General features: G+C 35.6%; 1 protein-coding gene across 2 annotated transcripts in view; it reads left to right on the top strand.

Moving 5' to 3' along the window:
• The window catches only part of GTPBP10 (GTP-binding protein 10 (putative)), a 35,548-nt gene extending 23,178 nt beyond the window's left edge, over positions 1-12,370 (top strand). For both annotated transcript variants that reach the window (XM_011996014.1, XM_011996013.1), the window contains 5 exons: positions 1,182-1,234; positions 4,353-4,460; positions 4,979-5,056; positions 9,817-9,940; positions 11,756-12,370. In XM_011996014.1, the coding sequence (XP_011851404.1) occupies positions 1,182-1,234; positions 4,353-4,460; positions 4,979-5,056; positions 9,817-9,940; positions 11,756-12,018 (626 nt within the window). In that variant the 3' untranslated portion in view covers positions 12,019-12,370. The remainder of the gene's footprint in view (positions 1-1,181; positions 1,235-4,352; positions 4,461-4,978; positions 5,057-9,816; positions 9,941-11,755) is intronic.
• The last annotated feature ends 10,063 nt before the right edge of the window (positions 12,371-22,433 follow it).

The following is a 22,433-nucleotide window of genomic DNA, read 5'->3' as shown; positions in this document are numbered from 1 at the left end:
AGAACATGAAGTAAGGGAAAGAATCGAGATGAGCCTGGAGGTGTAAGAGAGCATGTCACATAGACTGTTTAGGCTGTATTTGATTTTTGTATCTTAAGAGCAATTGGAAGCATTTAAGCAAGGGATAAAATGCTTAAGTTTGCTCCTCACGGAGATCTTCGCCTATAATATAGAAAATGGATTGGCATGGGACATGAAGGGGTCTGAGAAAACCAGTTAGTAGGCTCTTGTGGTAGCTAGATGAGATATAAAAGAAGCTTTGGTTAAAAGTAATGAGTATGATAAGATCTCTGCCATCATTAAAAGGACAGAAAATGCCATTAACTTGGAAAATAAATCAAGCCGTTCTAAAATTAGACTGTGACGAAGTAGAGTGAAGTTTGGGCTAATTGCTATAAATAACAAGGCCAATATTTGTTATAATATGTAGGACTTGAGAAGGAAAAGCTTTTAGTCATAGGAAAGAGGCTAGTGTGGGATTGATGAGGCTTAAGGATAACAATGAGAAGGAACTAGAGGATAACTGAATGAGAAGGAACTAGAAAAATTTCACCCACAGATCCAGTGATAGAAACCTAATATCTGACCCTCCTGAACGTCTATCACATACCTTAAAGTGCAATAGAAGAACGTTGAGGTTCAGTAATTACATTAGGCCTATGCAGATGATAAAAATCTGTATTTGTCTTTTTCCAAATACTATTTATTCATTTATTTGTTTGTTTATTTTAGAGACAGGGTCTAGCTGTGTCACCCAGGCAGGAGTACAGTGGCATGATCATCATACCTCACTGCAACTTTGAACTCCTGGGCTCAAGCAGTCCTCCCACCTCAGCCTCTGGAGTAGCTAGGACTACAAGTGCACTGCCATGTCTGCCTAATTTTAAATTTTTTGTAGAAACAGGGTCTCACTGTGCTGCCCAGGCTCATCTTGAACTCCTAGCTTCAAATGATCCTCCTGCCTTGACTTCCCAAAGCATTGAGATTACAGACATGAGCCACAACACTTGGCCCTCCAAGTACATGTTAAATAGCAAAGATAATAATAGTTTCCATTTTAGCAAATTAGAGCAAATCTGAATTGAAGTATTGTTTATTCCACGCATAATGCCAAGACAGTTTTGAGAGTACCAGCCCTAAAATAAATTCTACTCTTAATTTATTGCTATGTTTTCTTTTAGTTACAACATTAAAGCCTGAACTTGGAAAGATTATGTACCGTGATTTCAAACAGGTAGGTGTTTTTAAAGTAAAACACTATATTAGAAGTCAGAGGACTTGGTTTTGGTACTTACTTGGATTTTATAGTATTTGCCTGTTTCTGTGGTGTTAGGGGAGAAAAGGTAACAAGATTTTGTTTATAAGTGAAACTGGTCAGATTAATTCTGAGCACTATCATAATAAAATATTTAATTTCTTCTTGCAAAGGTTAGGTCCAGTTTATCCCTACAACATTATGTCTTCTTGGTCTTGGTTTCTTCTTATTGCAAGTCTTCCTTTTACTACTATATTGGATTATTTTTCTTCATTTTTTAAAAATACTCTCTAAAGTTCGTGGTAATAATTTTATTCCAACTTTCTTTTTTTGAAAAAAAAAAAAAGTTTTAATAGAGTTTTGGTCTCAACCAGCTATTAAAATTCATTTTTCCTTCATAAGTAACAACTGTGAATCTTCTGCATAATTAGAATAAATTTAAAAAAGGAAAGTAACAATATTTAAAATATAATGTACAATCTGGTAGGTGTGCTCCTTAGCATTTACCCTTGTACATTGAAAAGTTATGCACACACAGAAGTCTGCACATGGATGCTTATAGCAGCATTATTTATAATTACCAAACCTTGGCCAAGATATCTTTCAGTAGGTGAATGGGTAAATAAACTGTGGTATATATTTAGACAGTGGATTATTATTCAACTCTAAAAAGAACTGGGGTATCAAGCCTCAAAAAGATCTAGGAGAACCTTAAATGCATATTACTGAGAGAAGCCAATCTGAAAAGACTGTATGATTCCAACTATATGACATTCTGGATAAGGCAAAGCTGTGGAGACAGTAAAATCAATGACTGCCAGGGTTAGGGAGGAAGGAGAGATGAATACGCAGAGTACGGAGAACTTTTAGGATATACTATAAAGTATGATATGTATAGTAAAGTATGATACTGTATAATATTGTTGCTGTAATGGTAGACACAGTATACGTTTGTTAAAATCCATAGAATGTACAGCATCAAGAATCAAACAATGTAAAGTATAGACTTTGGGTGCTAACGGTGCATCAATATAGGTTCATATAGTTTTATGATGTAATTTAAAGAAACATTAAAAAATTATATGCCGTTATAATAGTGATATAACATTAAAATATAAAACTTCAGTTATAGAATGTTAAATGTAAGTAAAATTGTATTAAATATAGGATAATATGAATAGAGAGAACAATATTTAGAGGAAAAGAGAACATCGTTTATACCTAATTTTTAAGAGAAATCAGTAGAGGAAATTTCAGGACATGAGACTTCTGTTATGCATGCTGCTTTGTCAGCTTCCGTTAAAACCCTGAATTCTTTATCTACACTGGGCAGGGGATGTCGAGTACTGCCTCTCATTCTTTATTGCACTTCAGAATTATCTGGGTGGTCTAAGAACAGCAATGATAAGTGATGCTTAGGCCCCAGAGATTTGAAACTAAATCTCTTGGGGGTAGGGCCTGGGCATTTGTAGCTTCTAAGAGTTCCCTACATGATTATGATGCACAGTGAGGTTTGAAAAGCACAAGTGTGGCCGGGCGTGGTGGCTCACACCTGTAATCCCAGCACTTTGGGAGGCTGAGGTGGGCAGATCACGAGGTCAGGAGATTGAGAGCATCCTGGCTAACATGGTGAAACCCCATCTCTACTAAAAATACAAAAATACAACAACAACAACAAAAAATCAGCCGGGTATGGTGGCAAGTGCCTGTAGTCCCAGTTACTCCAGAGGCTAAGGCAGGAGAATGGCATGAACCCGGGAGGTGGAGCTTGCAGTGAACTGAGATTGAACCACTACACTCCAGCCTGGGCGACAGAGCGAGACTCTTTCTCAAAAAAAAAGAAAAAAAAAAAACCCACAAATGTAGAATGATGGTTAATAATTATTATTCCCTCTAAAAGGAGTCTAGGAAACTGTATTCTTGTATTAAGTTGGTGCAAAAGTAACTGTGGTTTTGGCCATTAAAAGTAATGGCCAAAAGTAGAAGAAAGTAGGAGAGCCACAACTACAACTCGGGTTTGTCGAATACTGTTTCACCTGACTGATCTTACCTGAATACTGGAACAAGATGAGATGATGACTAGGTGACAAGGAAGCATGCTCAGGTGAATGAACTTCTAGATGATAGAGCTCTGCTCCTCATGTAATGCCATGAGATTTGCTTAAGTAAAAACAATAATGACCTACAAAAATGTGAAGCATTAACAAACATGGCACTACAAAGAACAGGTGAGGAGAATCACACCTCTATTAATATAGTAAAGTCTGTTAAAAATAATGCCAAAACCACAGTTACTTTTACGCCAACCTAATACTTTGTGAGAATGGTTGATCATCCTGCTAGTATAATATGAACAGAAAAGGAACAGTGGTGCCAGATCCTTACAAATTGAATTTAAAATGCAGAGCTGTACCTGGTAAATGTCTGCTGAATTAATATCTTTGTAAACTTGTATGAATTCAGAGTGTAAAGGTTGAAATTCTATGAAAAGTTCATATTGGACAATACCATTTAGGACATTACAAATAAATTTTAAACTAGGGATTAGTGTGGTGGCTCACGCCTGTAATCCCAGCACTTTGGAAGGCTAAGGTGAGAGGATCACTTGAGGATAGGAGTTTGAGAGCAGCCTGTGCGAGATAGCGAGACCCTGTTTCTACAAAAATTTTTTTTGTTAACTGGGCATGGCGGTGCGCACCTGGCATCTTAGCTGCTTGGGAGACTGAGGTGGGAACATGGCTTGAGCCCAGGAGCTCGAGGCTACAGTGAGTTATGGTCACACCACTGCACTCCAACCTGGGTGACAGCAAGATCCTGTCTCTAAAATAATAATAAATAAATGTTAAACTAATCTATAAAATTCCTCGATTATTAGATTGATAGTAAATATGGGACTCTAATATCTGATAACAAGATTTTAATTCTTAATACTGTACATTAATTTTGCTTTTATAGTATCTTGACTTTTCAAAGATTTAGTGGTAATCATAAGTTAGGAACTGTTTATATTTGAAATATCTTGAGAATTTTTGGATGTAATTGAACTTATGGTTTTCATACATTTTCCTTTTTCATTAACCATGTAACTTTGTATTAGATATCAGTAGCTGATCTTCCGGGTTTAATAGAAGGAGCACATATGAACAAAGGAATGGGCCACAAATTCCTCAAGCATATAGAAAGAACTAGACAACTACTTTTTGTTGTAAGTCATATGCATACTAATGTGGTGATGTTCAAATAAATTGAAAACCAATGAATTTAGTTTTTCTAAGAATTTTTTTATAAATAAGAAAGTGGTAGCATATGTTACTCCACTAAGTCTTTTATAATACGGGGATGGAAGTGACATTGTTTACTATATCATATGTAAGTTTGGCCATACTTGCCAACATGTATTTCCTTAAGAGTTCCAACATACTACTGTATTATATAGTATCATAGTATCTCTTTCATTCTTCATTGATGGTGCTAGAGTTATATATGAGATTGTCTTTATTCATACAAATTGTCTTATCCTAGTTTTTTATTAATGACTGTAATTTTATCAGCATAATTAAAGTTATCTTAACATCTCTGTTTCCGTTACTTATTTTGAATTACTAAATAACAAGTAGAGTACAGAGAAATTGTTTTTAGCTTGAGAGAGTAAAACATATTAAAATATAGAAATGTATAGCTATTCTTATGTTAAAGGCTGTCTCTTTCCTTCTCTTTTTTTAGGTTGATATTTCTGGATTTCAGCTTTCTTCTCACACTCAATACAGAACTGCTTTTGAAACCATAATACTACTTACAAAAGTAGGTTTTCTTTTTACTGTGTTCTGTATTTGGTCTAATATGTAGGAATATAAGACTATATGAAATAACATAATTACAGTCTATACATACTCTGCCTTTAAAGCTTTGATGTCAGTTAAAGAATTACTTAAACTTGTTGTCTCCAGTTCCTCTACATTTGTTTACTCCTCAAACTACTGCAATGGACAAAATACTCCTGGGCTTCCAAATCCCTATTACATACTTTCCCAGACTTTTATCTTGCTTCAGCTTTGGCACGTTGTCTAATTCTTCTTGTTTCTCATTCTTAGTTTTGTGACCTGTAATCTTCTGGTTCTATTTCTACTCTTAACAGTATTTCTCAGTCTACTTTTTAGGCTCTTTTTTTTCCTCATCCTTTAAGTAACATTATTCAAAGTTCTGTCCTAACCTTATTTTGCAATCTTACCCACTCTCATTGCTTTAGTTACGATTAATAATACTGATAACTGCCAGATCTGTAGCTGATACCTAGATCTTTTCATTGTTCTTTTTTTTATTTGAAACAGTCTTGCTTTGTCTGCCAGGCTGGAGTGCAGTGGTATGATCTCAGCTCTCTCTGTCTCCCAGGCTCAAGTGATTCTCCTGCCTCAGCCTCCCAAATAGCTGGGATTACAAGCGTGTGCCACCACGCCTGGCTAATTTTTGTATTTTTAGTAGAGACGGGGTTTCACCGTGTTGGCCAGGCTGGTCTCGAACTCCTGACCTCAGGTAATCTACTTGCCTCAGCCTCCCAAAGTGCTGGGATTACAGGTGTGGGCCGCCGCACCCAGCTTTTGTTGTTCTTTATACCAGATGCCCATTGGACGTCTTCTTTGTTTGGATGTCCCGTTAGTCACTTAAACTTAATATAGATAAAAGTAAACTTTTAAAAAACTTTTCAGCCATCCCCATAACTTAGTGAATGTATGAGCTATGTGATACACTGATTCTTCTCACCACCTACACAAGTGCTGTCAGTTTTTAATCCTAAATCTCTCTGAAATCCATCCTCTTGTCTTCATCTACACTGTTATAATCATCAGTCCTTCTTACTGGAATATTGAATCTGGTCGTGTCCAGTCTCCCTGTGTCCTGCCTTGCTTCTCTCTAGTCCATTTTTTATATGGCAGCTAGAGTGATCTTTGTAAAAGCACCAAGCTGATGCTGATGTTCCCTGCCTAAAACACTTTGATGGACCCCCATAGCTGTTAGGTTAAAGTCTAACCTGAGCATGATTTATGAAATCTGCAAATTTGGGCCCCTGCCTAGCAGTCCTCCGTAACCCTGTCCCCTAGATGCTATATTTCAACCATGTGATTTCTCTCATAGCTGACAACATGATGTTGCTTACCTCCAGGACTTTATAGATCCTATTTGATTTGCCACTTCTTGTCTATAATGATTAATACTGCTGTGAACATTTGTGTGCAGGTTTTTGTATAGACGTGTTTTCATTTCTCTTGGATATATACTTAGGAGTGGAATTGCTGGATCAGATGGTAATTATTTGTTTAACATTTTGAGGAACTGCCAAACTATTCCGAATTGGTAGCACCATTGTGCCATTTTACAGTCCCACCATCAATGTATGAGAGTTCCAATTTTTCCACATAAATGTCAACACTTGTTATTGTCTGTCGTTTTTACTTTAGTCATCCTAGTGGGAGTGCAGTGGTATTTTGTTATAGTTCTTATTTGCATTTCTCTTAAGATTACTGATGCTAAGAATGTTTTTATGTGCTTATTAGCCATTTTTGTGTCTTTGGAGAAAAGTCTGTTCAGATTCTGTGTGCATTACTATTTGTATTATTTGTCTTTTAATTGTTGAGTTGTAAGCATGTTTTATATTTTTGGAGATAAGTCCCTTCTTTTTTTTTTTTTTTTTTTTTTTTTTTTTGGTTTTTTCTCTGAGATGTCGCCCGGGCTGGAGTGCAGTGGCACGATCTTGGCTCAGTGCAACCTCCGCCTCCTGAGTTCAAGTGATTTTGCAGCCTCAGCCTCCTGAGTTCAAGTGATTTTGCAGCCTCAGCCTCCTGAGTAGCTGGGATTACAAGCACGTGCCACCATACCTGTCTAATTTTTTATTTTTAGTAGAAACAGGGTTTCACCATGTTGGCCAGGGTGGTCTTGAACTCCGGACCTCAGGTGATCTGCCACCTCGGCTTCCCAAAGTGCTGGGATTGCAGATGTGAGCCACTATGCCTGGCTGGAAATAAGATACATAATTTGAAAATATTTTCTCCCCTTCTGTGACTTGTCTTTTCACTTTTTCAGTGTATTTTTTGTGTCTTCTTTGTGGCAAAAAACATTTATTTATTTAATTTTCCAGTTTTGTTAAAGTGTAATTGACATAAATTGTGTGTACTTAAAGTGTACAATTGATATTTGGATATATGTGTACATCGTGAAATGATTAAATCAAGCTAATTAACACGATTTGTCATCTTACATTTTTTTGTGTGTGCTGAGAACATTTAAAATGTGTTTTAGCAATTTTCAAATATATAATACATTAACTATAGTCATCAGAGCTTATTCATCCTATTTAACTGAATCTTTGTTCCATTTGACCAACACCCCTCCATCCTTCCTCCCCCAAACACCTTGGCAACCACCATTTTCTCTGCTACTATGAATTCAACCTTTTAAGATTCCACGTATAAGTGGGATTATGCAGTTTATTTGTTTTTCTGTGCTTGGCTTATTTCACTTAGCATAGTGTTCTCCAGGTTCATCCATGTTGTTGTAAATGACAGGTTTCTTTTTTTAAGGCTGAAGAGTATTCAGTTGTGTGTGTGTATATCACATTTTCATTATTCATCCATTGATGGACACTGAGGTTGATTCCATGTCTTGGCTATTATGAATAATGCTTCAGTAAAAATGGGAGTGCAGAGATCTGTTTGACATACTGATTTTATTTCCTTTGGATATATATCCAGAAGTGGGATTGCTGGATCATTTGGTAGTTCTATTTTTAATTTTTTGAGAAATCTTTATACTGCTTTTTATAATGGCTGTACTAATTTACATTCCCACCCAACAGTGTTCAAGCGTTCTTCTTTCTCCATATCCTTGATAACACTTGTTTTCTTTTGTCTTTTTGATAATAGCCATCCTTCCAAATGTGAGGAGCTATCTCATTGTGGTTTTCCTTTTCATTCCCTAATGATCCGTGATGTTGAACATTTTTTCATACACATATTCACATATTGGTCATTTTTATGTTGTTGAGAAATGTCAATTCAGGTTCATTATCCATTTTTAAATCAGGTTTCTATTACCCAAAGCGATCTATGGATTCAGCACAATCTGTATCAAAATTCTAATGGCATTTTTCACAGAAATAGAAAACAAATCTTAAAATTTGTATGGAACCACAAAAGACGCTGAATAGCCAAAGCAATCTTGAGCAAAAAAGAACAAAGCTGGAAGCTTCACATTACCTAATTTCAAAACCTACTACAAAGCTATAGTAATCAAAGCAGCGTGTTACTGGCATAACAATAGACACATAAACCTATGAAACAGAATCCAGAGCTCAGAATTAAATCCATGCATTTACAGTTAATTTTCAACAAAGGAACCTAGAACACACAGTAAGAAAAGGGCAGTTTTCTTCGTCAATAAGTGGTATTGAAAAAACTGAATTTCCACATGCAGAAAAGTGAAATTAGACCCTTATTTCACACCATGTGAAAAATCAGTTCAAAGTTGATTAAAGACATAAACTCAAAGCCTGAAACCATAAAACCACTAGAAGAAAACAGAGAAGTTCCATGACATTTGTCTGAGCAATTATTTTTTTTAATGTGACCTCAAAGCATAGGCAACAAGAAGAAAAATAGACAAGTAGGATTGCATCAAACTAAAAAGCTTCTGCACAGCAAAAGGAATCATCAGCAGAGTGAAGAGGCAACCAAGGGAATGGGAGAAAATACCTGTAAAGCATATAACTGATAAGTGGTTGCTATCCAAAACATAAGGAAGCAAAACAACTCTCAATAGCAAGAAAACAACCCAACATTTTTAATTTTGATGAAATTCCATTTGTTTCATTCTTTTCTTTCCTTTTTTTAAATTAAACTAAAGTGTTTTGTAGAGATGAGGTCTTACTAAGTTGTCAAGGCTTGTCTTGAACTCCTGGGCCCAAGTGATGCTCCTACCTCAGCCTCCTAAAGTGCTGAGATTACAGGCATGAGCCACCATGCCCAGCCTTATATATTTATTTATTTTTATTACAAACAGGGCCTCATACTGTCATGTAGGCTAGAGTGCAGGCATGATCCTAGCTCATTGCAGCCTCAAACTCCTGGTTGGTAGCCTTAAGCAGGCTTCCGCCTTTTATCTACTCTTTTACTTGTGCTTTTCATGTTATATCTAAGAAACGGTTGTTTAATCCAAGGCGACAGAGATTTATTCCTAAGTACATTTACTTTTTCCAAGAATACTACAGGTATAACATTCAGTGATCATTACTGACTTCCGAATTTTATCTGTGTGAAGTCCAGATACCCATATTTGACTCCAGACACAAAATTACAACTGTCACTAGGATATCATTTAAGCTAAAACATACTAACACTTGATCTAACTAGAATCATTTTTTTGAAATTCTTCCTTTTGTTTTCTGTTGTTGGGATTTATTGCATTTCAGTGACGTGAATGGGCTTTAGATCACCTAGGTCATTAATTACCAAACAAGTAGTTTATACAGAAACCAATACTAAAATTATTGGGTTTTCTCTTTTGATTTAAAGGAGTTGGAATTGTACAAAGAGGAACTTCAGACAAAACCTGCACTCTTGGCAGTTAATAAAATGGACTTGCCAGATGCCCAAAGTAAGTTCCATGAATTGATGAACCAGCTCCAGAATCCTAAAGGTAAGCCTATTTATTCATTTAATTCTAATTTAAAGAATAATTACAATGTACAGAGAATGCTGTTATAATCAGTGGAAAAGAAAACTGACAGTTTCTGCTCTTAAAAATCACGTTTGAACAAAGAATGTACAAAACATATAAATAACATTGTAACATAATAATTATCAAATTCTAGAATGTTTGATATGGACAGTAAATTAAAGGAGACAAAAGAAAGATTAATTTGAACTAAAAAGGTAGGCTTCATGAAGAATAAAACTTAAATTGGGCCCATAAAGCGTTTGCGGGATTTGAATAAAAGGAGGAAAAAGTCAACATCTACCCTGTGAAGTCTTTCATTTTCATTAGCATACTTTACAAGCTCTTCATTCCCCTAGTACTGTACATCATAAAATTAAAAACAGAATTAAGAAGTTCTAAAGAAGTATGTTTCTTGGCAAAACTAACTCTATAGATAGTTTCTGAAGAGGATGAGTCTTCTGAAAAGAACTGCATTTTTCCTGTGTATGTGTGACACAGAAAAATAGAAGCTGTGACTCCAAAATGATTTATTTGTCTGGAATTTACTTCTTGGACTATATGTAAAGTAACTTAAAGGGATTCTCCACAGTTTTGAATATTGACATTTTCAGAACACCTTGTATCCTATGGCAATGATGATTTCATTCAGAGTCTAGTAAAGAACCTCATGCACAAATGAGGAAAAGTAGGGTGTATGGTATGTGGCTAACATGTTTTTCAGTAATATGTCTCTTTTTATTCTTGGTAACAATTGTGGGAAAATAGATTATAGTGTGCTAAGACTGTCAAACAGCACCAGAAGGTCCTTTCCTCTCAAAAATCTTTCCCCTGTGTAATTTACATGTTGGAGCTGTCCTTGAGTTAATAAATTACTCATGGGATATAAATAATCCCTAATAGTAAATAGTCTTCATTCCTAATGACATTTGCTTTATAAGGTCATTAGTTCTGTTTGCTAGTTGATCTTGCAGAGAAGGGAATTTTCAGAGGAAGTACCAAAAGTGGGGGTGACTCAGGAGTCCATAGTTGTTCTGATCTATTGTGAAATAAAATATAGGCCCTTTAGTGATAATCCTGAGTTAGCCTCTCTGGACTTTCTTGGGGACCTTTGAATCTCAGAAAGCAAGCTCCATGTTGTCTTTTCCACCAATCTGTTTCAGTTCAGCCTTTCTAGTTCATATCAGTTAATCCATCCAATCAGTATGCCATCTCCCCAGCCAATCAGTATGCCATGGTGACAGGGAAAAGGTAAAAGTAATATAACAGTTGTTAGCCCATTTGGGGTGATAGATTGGACTCATCTGAAATTATCTTCCCTTGAATTCTCTATAATACCTCTTCAGTTTTTGTATGGATCCTAGCATCATTGATGATCTATACTTTCGGGAAGTTAGAGGTCTCCAGTGTCCTGAGGCCAAGTAGAATGTCTCAAATTATAAATGATGTTACTATTTTTACAGAAAATGTCTTTCAGAGAATCAGTGCTGCCTTGCCTTATTTAACCCCCTACACAAAATTTATTACTTCCTTAAGTAAGTCGTTTTTGTGATTCATCTTCTATTCATACTTAGTTTGGTTTAAAATATATTCATCTAACAAGTATATTTTGTGCCAAGAACCTTACCATAATCAATAGTAAAATCCAAAGCTCTGAGAACTTTAATTAGAGAGAAAAGGGGAAGAAAGGCATGAAAAATGCTAAGTTTTTGGTTCCCTGCTTCACAAATCAAACCAAAGTTTTAACTAACTTTCAAAAACAATGAAAATCTGCTTAGTTTATGTTCTTTCTTTTAGATTTTCTGCATTTATTTGGAAAAAACATGACTCCAGAGAGGACTGTAGGGTTCCAACATATCATCCCCATATCTGCAGTTACTGGAGAAGGAATCGAAGAATTAAAGAACTGTATAAGAAAGTCACTGGATGAACAGGCCAACCAGGAAAATGATGCACATCATAAGAAACAATTGCTTAATTTGTGGATTTCTGATACAGTGTCTTCTAGTGAGCCACCATCAAAGCATGCTGTTACTACTTCCAAAATGGATATAATTTAAATATATTAAAAATGGTGTTAATGGAATAGTTATTTAATGCTTAAAAACAAGGAAATCCTTTCATCTGTGATAACCTGGAGGACATGTTAAGTAAAATAAGCAAGGCTTAGAAAGACAAATACTGCATAATCTCACTTACATGTGGAATCTTAAAAAGTTGAACTCATAGAAGGAGAGAACAGAATTTGGTTATCAAGGGCTGTTGGGGCAGTGGAGGATTGAGGAGATGGTCAAAATATGCAAAATTTCGGTTAGACAAGGAAACTGAGTTCAAGAGATCTATTGTACAGCTTGGTGACTGTAACAACAATGCATTTTGAAAGTTACTGAGTACATGTTAAGTGGTTTTTCCGAAAAGCACGTAAGGTAATGCACATTAATTGGCTGTATTGAGCCATTCCACAATGTATAGATATTTCAAACATGTTACACATGATAAATCCATAGTTTTTCTATGTCATTTTTTAAAATTATATTTGAATTTTTTATTTTGAAAGCTTTTTCACAGATCTTTTTTTTAGTATTATTACCTTCTGATATATGTGTCATTGTTCAAGAACCATACCTTTTAAAGTTATCATTTTGTAATTAAGTATATCAACAGTAAAAAGTAACTAGTGGCCAGGCATGGTGGCTCACGCCTGTAAACCCAGCACTTTCGGAGGCCGAGGAGGGCAGATCACTTGAGGTCAGGAGTTCAAGACCAGCTTGGCCAACATGGCTAAACCCTGTCTCTACTAAAAATATGAAAAATTACCCACGCGTAGTGGCACATGCCTGTTGTAGTCCCAGCTAGTCTAGAGGCTGAGGCGAGAGAATCGATTGAATGCAGGAGGTGGAGGATACAGTGAGCCCGAAATCATGCCACTATTCCAGCCTGGGTGACAGAGCTAGACTCCATCTCATAAAAAAAAGAGCTAAAAAATTACATTTTACAAGTTTATGGCCAGCCCACCTATAATAACATTCTCTGATATTCCTTTACTTAGGATGTCCCTATTGAGATTATTTTTTAAATTTATGTAGAAGGATTCTGTAGATTATTATTAGAATGAACAATTCAGTTTTTTTTGTTTTTGAGCCTGTCTTGTACCTGGTTGCACTAAATATATAATAGTTATCTTTTGTGGAGACCTTGAAACCCTAAATTTGAACACGTGTTCAATGATAATAAAGATATAACAGAAACTAACAGATAGGTGTTTGTGATTTGAGCTTTTGGAAAATTTTCTTTTCTTGAGTATAATATTTTTTCCTGAATTGGAGGAGGCGGATCTATATGTTTTGTTTTTCTTTTGTCCTAGTCTGTTTCACTTTCTTTTGTCCTAATCTATTTAATTTCCCACTTTGTTACTTTAGTGAAGAGAGAATAAATAGAAAGTGCAGGCCAGCCATGGTAGTTTGGGCCAGACATAGTGATACATGCCTGTAATCCTAGCACTTTGGGAGGCCAAGGTGGAAGTATTGCTTGAGCCCAGGAGTTCATGCCTGAGCAACATAGCAAGACCCTGGCTTTCTATAAAGCAGAATGCAAACTTTAATATTATCGACAATCAATATAAGAGATTGCAATTTCTGAATTTCTACCTGTTTCACAAATACAAATTGGACATTTTCCTTTTAAATGAGTTTTATTATAAAATGTACATATTGATTGTAAAAACAAAAAATTCAAACAGTACAAAAGCATATAAGTAAATGATAAAAGCTCCCTTCTTTGTGCATTAGGCCCCTCAGTTCTTCCCAGGGAAAATGATTGTTAATAGTTTACGTTCTTGCAGAAATTTTTTATGCATAAATTTGTACCCAAAAAATTAATTATATAAATTTTTTCCAACTTATTTTTTTTTACAAAATAATAACAAGTTAATGAGCTTTAAAAAAATTGTACTTCAGGCCAGGCATGGTGGGTTCATACCTGTAATCCCAGCACTTTGGGAGGCTGAGGCAGGAAGACCACTTGAGGTCACGAGTTCAAGACCAGCCTGGCCAACATGGCAAAAACCCATCTCTACTAAAATATAAAAATCAGCTGGGCATGGTGGTACATGCCTGTAATCCCAGCTACTTGGGAGGCTGAGGCAGGAGAATCACTTGAACCCAGGAGGCGGAGGTTGCAGTGAGCTGAGATCGCGCCATTGCACTCCAGCCTGGAGGACAAGAGGGAGACTTCTGAAAACAAACAAGAAAGTACTTCAAAAATTATTCTTCAATGCTGTTTTTAAATTAGAAATTATTTTGGAATTTAATGTTGCATACAGCCTGAGATAGGGCTATTCATCCTCTTGTAAAGTATTAAAGAAAAATAATGCATTGTTCTCAGCTTAAATTTATTTCTGATTTGACAACATGAGTGACATTTTCCCAGTATTATTTCACTTATATTTGTTTTATTTTCTGTTCCTGACTCCTACCTCCCATTCCAGTCCCCAAACTGTCTCTTGTATTTCTTTTTTCTTCATTGCTCACATATTTATTGAGTGTCTCTCCTGTACCAGGCACTGTCCAAGGTGCTGTATGTAACATGTTGACGAGAACAGACAGGACCTACTGCCCTTGTATATCTTGCATTTGATAACAGAAACTGCAGGGGATTGGAATAGCCTCTTTCCTTAACAAGAAAAGAATAAGAGTGAGGAAAAACGTTTGGAATTTGTAGTGATCACAGTGACCAAGTTTTGTATTGGGTATGTTTTACATTTGTAACTTCAGTGCTATTTTTTTTAAGCTCCATTATTTTCTAAATGTAAACAAGTAGCAATATAAGGATAGTTTCATCAGGTGAATGTGTGGCAAAGGGTAGTAGATGTGTGTTCAGGATTATTTGCCCTGTCAGTAGTGCCCAGGGTGTCACTCCATGACTAACTGAAACATTTTATTATGTGACTCACTAAGATGTTCAATTCGTTAGTATTTTCTGGTTACTGAATGTGTACTCTATGTACCTTTTTTTGACCTTTGATTTTTATTCTGATGGAGAAAATCAGATTCCTTTTTTATATTATAAAAAATAATTTTGAAACATAAGGACTTATTTTGAAGTAAGTCTTTTAACATTATCTCAGATGCATTTTATTTTGTCCTTAAGTAAGACTTTCATTTTTACGTTTCAAAATGCAATTTTCAAAATACGTACTTTTTTGAAACACTTATTATATTACTGAGTAGCCAGAGTGTTAAATTCAATGTATAGCAAATTTTTACAAAGTCCCAGTAGTTCTTGCAGAGCTTTCTATAATATCAGATTTATTTACCATCATGAAATAGAAGTTTATACAGTATTAAGTATATTGTACTATGAAGTTGGACCTGTGCACTGAAAAATTCCAAAATACCTATTATATTGTGCTTTTTGTGATATATATTCATATTATTTATTATAGCAAGATGAACTTTTTTTAAAATGGTAAACATGTATTAGTTACATAATCAGGAAAAAAGTCATCTTTTATAATGAGAAAAACTACGTCAAGGATATTTCGTTTCAAGTTTTGTCCAATTAGTTTTATTGTAAAGTTATGTGATTTCTTTTATCTCAGTGCTTATTTGCTCTGCAAGGATGGAGGTTAGAGATTCTTTTCAGTAGTGAAAGCTACAGACTTTTCTTGCCGAAAAATGTACATGAACACATAAAATATTGTCCAAGCAGTTTCACAGTGTTTGCAAAGTTCAGATTGAAAACCCAGTTTTACAAATCCCATCTAGAAATTTGCAGTGTCATTAAGGTATATTAAAAATAATTTTTCAAAGCAGTAGCATACGTGCACTTTAAAATTGTAGCTTAATAAAAATTAGCAATAATATAACTTGTGTAAACCTACACAAAAGATATCTTATTGCAAAAATATGGCAACATTTTGTTTAAAGACCAAATAGTGAATCGAATTTAATGCATATCTTTAAATCCTTAACAGTATCTCAAATTTGGTTTAAATCTGTCTCTCCGTACAGAATAGAAAGTGAAACAAATCCAGAAATCTTGTTTGAGTACATGCTCTGTGCTAGTAATCATATCTAAAGTGGTAATGTTACCATATGCTGAGTACTGTGCGGAGTAAATCACATATTTTAACTTATTTAAACACTGCCCTCTATTGCCTGCTAGCCATGTAATTTTTTTTAAGTTTGGTGGTGAATACATGAGTTGTTTTTTAAACTCTTTTGGGAGCCTAAAAAATTTGAATTTTATTTTATTTTATTTTATTTATTTATTTATTATTTATTTTTTTATTTTGGAGGTGGAGTCTCGCTCTGTTGCCAGGCTGGAGTGCAGTGACATTATCTTGGCTCACTGCAGCCTCCCACTCCCTGGTTCAAGCAATTCTCCTGCCTCAGCCTTCCAAGTAGCTGGGATTACAGGCATGCACCACCACGCCCAGCTCATTTTTGTATTTTTAGTAGAGACGGGGTTTCACCATGTTGGCTAGGATGGGAAAATTTTTTTAAAGACATTTATTTAAAAAAAGTCTATGCCTTATAAAGTTTATAACTCAAGAATTAATGAAATAAACAGTGGACAAAAAGTGTTGGCAGACAACATGTATAATTTTAATTGCAAAGTTAAGCAGTGAAAAATAAACGTATTTTTTTCTTAAAGAGATTTCATATCTGTTTTATTTGTTTAGTTTTATTTTTTATTCTTTTTAAAGACAGGTTCTCTCTCTGGAGTGTGGTGGCATGATTGTAGCTTTCTGCAGCCTCAATCTCCTGGGCTCAAGTTATCCTCCTGCTTCATCCTCCCAAGTAGCTGGGACTACAGGTGTGTGCCACCATTCCTGGCTAATTTTTAAAAATTATTTTGTAGAGACAGGGTCTTACAATATTTCCCAGAGTGGTCTTGAACTCCCTGCCTCATGGAATCATCCTGCTTCAGCCTCTGAAAGTGCTAGGATTATAGGCATGAGCCGTTTATGCCCAGCCAGTTTTCTTTTTTCTAATTGGAGCTTGGCAAGTAGAGGGAAAGGTACTAGGGAAATAGCTTTAGTTTTGAGTAGGTGTCAGTAGCTAACTGAAGAAAAAGCAAAATGAAATAGGTAGTAGAAATGAGAAAGGGAGAGAGGGAAGAAGAAAAAAATATGGATGTTGGAAAGTTGTTGTATGTCTCTCTGGATAGCTCAGAAGTATCAGGTGTGGTTATTGCCTCAGTTGGCTTTTGTAAGCATTAAAAAGCCAGGGGCGATTTCAACTACCATTTCTGACCATCATCAACCACAAATTTTAGGCAATTTGTTAGAATTGTTTAAAAATGTTAATAGTTGTTGGGTACCTGGAAGACTTCAGAGAAAGTAATCACTTTTGTATATATTATTAATTGTATATAATAGAAATTAAATTCTTTGGGATGTACAGATAAGATACCAAGCTATGTGAAGCATAGCTGTTACCCAAGTCATGTCCCTTTGAAATACTTGGAATTTGAAGAACAGGACATGTAGCTTATGTTATAACTAATTTGCGAGCAATATATGGCAAGATAGTCTTTTCCTATTTTCTAAATTCTGAGTGCGTTGAAAGTTGAAAGCAAAAGACAAAAGCTTCCTTTGTTCATGGCCCATATTCCAGTATATTTTTCTGAAACTGCCAATATCTTCTGATTAGTACTTTCATTTTTTTATTTGGTTACCAAACACTATTGTTGGTATTATTTCTATATAAAAGGTTTTAAGAAAACTGTAGTATAATTTTCTTAAGAAAAAAGACATGATTGTAAGCTAAAATATGCCTTCAGTTTTGTGTGCTACAAATTGAGGGAGATTGAGAATATTTTAAATCAAGGGCATACATTGAGTAAACGCTTATGACTTTGGATGGATTTGAAACATGATTAAATGACACAGTACATAAAAGTCCTGAGTCGAGTGAATTCTAATGGGGGAAATAAAGACTATATAAAAATTGAACCTCTGTTTTGAAAACAAATCTTTCCAGGAAGTGGTAGTGGGGTCAAGAGAAATTGTTAGAACAATAAAATGAGCACACATGACCTTCCTTTCCTATAAAAATATGAACCAGAAAACTCCCTCATGATTTCCTCATGTTACTTAGAATAGTGTGTATTTCAGAACCTTTCCATTTAATATTTTTGGATCACAGTTGTCTTTAAGTAACTGAAACTGAGGATGGGGGGAAGGGATGCTTAAAACCTTAGATAGTACCAAACCCTATATATATTATGTTTTTTTCTATCTATATACAGCTATGATAAAGTTCATAAATTAGGCACAGTAAGAGATTAATAATGTTAAATTGGACCAATTATAACAATATATTGTAATAAAAGCTATGTTAAATACGGTCTCCCTCTCAAAATATCTTTACTGATTATGTGAGATGATAAAATGCCTACATGATAAGATCATGTGAGGTGAATGACATAGGCATTGTAACGTACCTGGTATTAGGCTACTGCTGACCTTCTGCCAGTACTTCAGGAGAATATTTTGCTTGGGGTGATCCTGGATCATCGAGCCATGATGTCAGGATCAGATGATATCTATCCATGGTGAATGGGAGAGTAGCATATACAGCGTGGATACACTGGACGAAGAGATGATTCACCTCCTGGCAGGATGGAATGAGATTTCCTCATGTTATTTAGAATAGTGTGTATTTCTGAACTTTTCCATTTAATATTTTTGGGCCATAGTTGACTGTAAGTAACAAACTGAGGATGGGGAGGAAGGAAGGACTACAGTAAATACAAGTTTATAATACCTCATCAAAAACTCAACAAAAAATTTCTATTTAAAACTGAAAAAAATTAGTGGTGATGGTAGGAGCAGGTGGTAGGCATGGTAAGAGACAAAGATTTAAAGCACCTCAAGGCAGTTATGGGCAAAAGCCTTTATTCTATTAATTGGCCAATTCTTCTGTAAATCCTCTTCACTCTCTTCTTCCTTCTCCCTCTTCACTAAGTAGCTTTATTCAAGAATCTTAGAAGCAGATGTGCTATCAAATTTGATGGTGCACTACAAATTTCTAACAGTTTGTAAAGTGACATCTCACTGTTTAATTTACTCAGAACCTTCTTCCCTTCCTTTATTACTTTGCTAGGGCTGCTGTAACAAAGTACAGCACACTAGGTGGCTTAAACAATGAAATTTATTATCTCACATTTCTTGAGCCTGGAAGTCCAAGCTCAAGGTGTTGGCAGAGCTGGTTGCATCTGAAGGCCATGAGAGAGAATCTGGTTCATGCCTCTAGCCTAGCTTCTGGTGATTTGGGGCCAGTTTTTGGCATTTCTTGTCTTGTAGAAGCATCATCCCAATCTCTGCCTTCATCTATACATGGCGTTCTCTTTGTGTGTGTGGTTGTCACCAAATTTACCCTTTTTATAAGGACATCAGTCAGATTACGGCCCACCCTAATGACATCATTTTAACTTGATTACCTCTATAAAGACATTATCTCCAAATAAGGTTGGATTCTGAGGCAATGTTGATTAGGACTTCAACATACAATTTTTGAGGGATACATAAAACTTAACACTTCCCTGTTTGATGTGGTTTGAATGCTCCCTCCAAATCTCATGTTGAAATGTGATTCCCAGTGTTGGAAGTGGGCCCTGGTGGGAGGTGATTGGATCATGGGGGCAAATCCTTCATGAATGGTTTAGCACTATCCCCTTGGTGACGAGTGAGTTCTTGCTCAGGTTATATGAGATCTGGTTGTTTAAAAGAATCTGGGACCTCCCCCTTCTGTCTCTTCATCCCACTCTCACCATGCGACATACTTGCTCCCTGTCACCTTCCAGCATGATTGTAAGCTTCCTGAGGCCTCACCAGAAGCAGATGCCAGCACTGTGCTTCATATAAAGCCTGCAGAAGCCCAGCCTCAGATTTTTTACAGTAATTCAAAAACAGTTTTCCCCTTTTCACTTCTCAACTAGCAGTGATAATATACTTTGCAATTACATTTTCCAATTTTGCAATTAATAGATAGTTTTTTTTTATTTGACAAGCTTTTTAAAAGTATAAGGGGAGTAATTTTTATTAATCTGTATTTGTTGAATTACAGTCATGGACTTGGAAATGCTCTGGTGAGATATGACTAACAGAAAGGGAACAGTATCTGCAAGTTAGTTTACATTTCGGAGTTTATGAATTGTATAAAGCTTAGAGAAGACACAAATATTCAGAGAAGGGTGAATGTACGTAAGATCTGGGTTAAAAAAATAGTGTAAGGCCATTCCAAGTTCAGGAATACCTGACATGAGCATTTAGAGTAAATCTTAGAGACGAAAATCTAAAATAAGGAGATGGGCCTGAGTTTATAGAGTTCTGAGCAATGACAACAACCTTTTAGGAAGTCCACCACTTAATACTTCTTGATTTGGGGCATATTAATTACTCTGTATCTCAGTTTCTCTGCTGGTCATGTGGGGTTGTTGGAATTAAATAATCTGTGAAAAAGAGCCCACTGCTTAGTATGTAATAGGGTTTTCTGTTTTAAACTTAAAATAATAGGCTGGATGCGATGGCTCACACCTACAACTGCAGCACTTTGTGAGGCCAAGGCGGGCAGATCACTTGAGGTCAGGAGTTTGAGACCAGCCGGGCCAACATGGTAAAATCTTATCTCTACTAAAAATACAAAAATTAGCCAGGCATGGTGGCACACACCTGTAATCCCGGCTACTCAGGAGACTGAGGCAGGAGAATCGCTTGAACCCAGGAGGCGAAGGTTGCTGTGAGCCAAGTTTGCGCCACTAAACTCCAGCCTGGGTGACAGAGCAAGACTGTCTCAAAAAAACAAAACAAAACAAAAATGTTGAATAATAATAAATTACTGGATTTTCTATTACTTTAAATTCACCATTACCTATGGAAATTGTTGCACCTATCTTGATCTAAGGAGGTGAGGCCTTGAATAAAATTGTGGTAATTATTTGTAGTGAATAAAGGGCAAGTGGATATTTCAAAGGAAGAATCAAAAGAATGTTTCCTCAGTAACTGACCCTAATGAGTTGGAGATATGTGAGCTCTCTGACCAAGAATTAAAAGTAGTAAAGAGATTCAGGGAACTCCAAGATAACACAGAAAAGCAATTCAGAAACTTATTAGATAAATGTAACAAATATTTAAATGTTAAACAAATCTTGGAACTGAGAAATACATTTGCTAAACTGAAAAATTCAGCAGAGTGGATCAAGCAGAATAATCAGAGAACTCGGACCACTTGAAAATACACAGAGGAGAAAAAAGAAAAGAGTGAAAGTCATTGAAGATCACCTTTTGGAAGTAAAGATATCTGAGGGGAAAAAATCACCTAGAAGATATAGAAAATTACCTCCAAAGACCAAATCTAAGAATTATTGGTGTTCCAGAGGGAGTTGAGCAAGAGCAGGGGTAGAAAACTTATTCGAAGAAATAATAACAAAACTTGAGAAAGAGATGAATATCCAGGTACTGGAAGGTTAGGGAACACCAAACAGATTCAGTGCAAAAAAGATTACCACAAGGCATGTAATAATCAAACTCTCAAAGGTCAGGGACAAAAAGAATCCTAAAAGCAGCAAAATAAGCAAATAACATAAAGGAGTTCCAGTTCATCTGGCAACAGACTTCTCAACAGAAACCATATAGGCCAGGAGGGAGTGCAATGACATTTTCAAAGTGCTGAATGAAAAAAAACCTGTCATCCAAGTATACTGGAACCAGAAGTAATCCTTCAAATATGAAGGAGAGATATGTCCTTTCCCAGACTACCACCAAATCCATCTTATAAGAAATGCTGAAGGAAGTTCTGCAATCTGCAAGAAAAAAAAACACTAACCATGCAGAAAAAAACCCTAATACATTTGAAGATATAAAATCCACTAGTAAAATTAAGTACACAGACAAATCCAGAATATGCTAGTATTGTAATTTTGGTGGGCAGTTTATTTATAACTCTAGTATAAAGCCCAAAAGTCAACTCTATCAAAAACAGTAATAGCTACAGCAACCTGTTAAGAGGTAGGCAATAAAAAATAGGTAAATTGAGATAACTAAAAGTCAAAATATGTGGGACATGGAGTTAAAGTATACAAGTTTTGTGGGGTTTTTTTTTTCCACTTTTTTTGTGATCTAAGTTGTCATCTTAAAATAACATTTTTTTGTACCTCATGGTAATCTTACACAACAGTCTGTAATAGATTTATTAAAAGTGAAAAGCAACTAATTAAAACATACAATGAGAAAAAATCATTAACCCATAAAGGAAGACAGGAAGAAAGAGAGGACTTACAAAACAACCATAAAACAAGCAAAAAAATGGCAGTACTTATCAAATAATAACTCTGAATGTAAACAGATTCAGTTTTCCAATGAAAAGGCATAGAATGGCTGAATGGATATGAAACAAAGTATATTCTGCCACTTCACCTATGAGGATGCACATGGTGAAAGTGATGGGGTGGAAAAAGATACTCCATG

The sequence above is a fragment of the Mandrillus leucophaeus genome, unplaced genomic scaffold (genome assembly GCF_000951045.1).
Source record: "Mandrillus leucophaeus isolate KB7577 unplaced genomic scaffold, Mleu.le_1.0 Scaffold50, whole genome shotgun sequence".
Classification (NCBI taxonomy): Eukaryota; Metazoa; Chordata; class Mammalia; order Primates; family Cercopithecidae; genus Mandrillus; species Mandrillus leucophaeus.
Note: the sequence above shows the minus strand (reverse complement) of the source record. Positions and strands in the feature narration are given on the sequence as shown.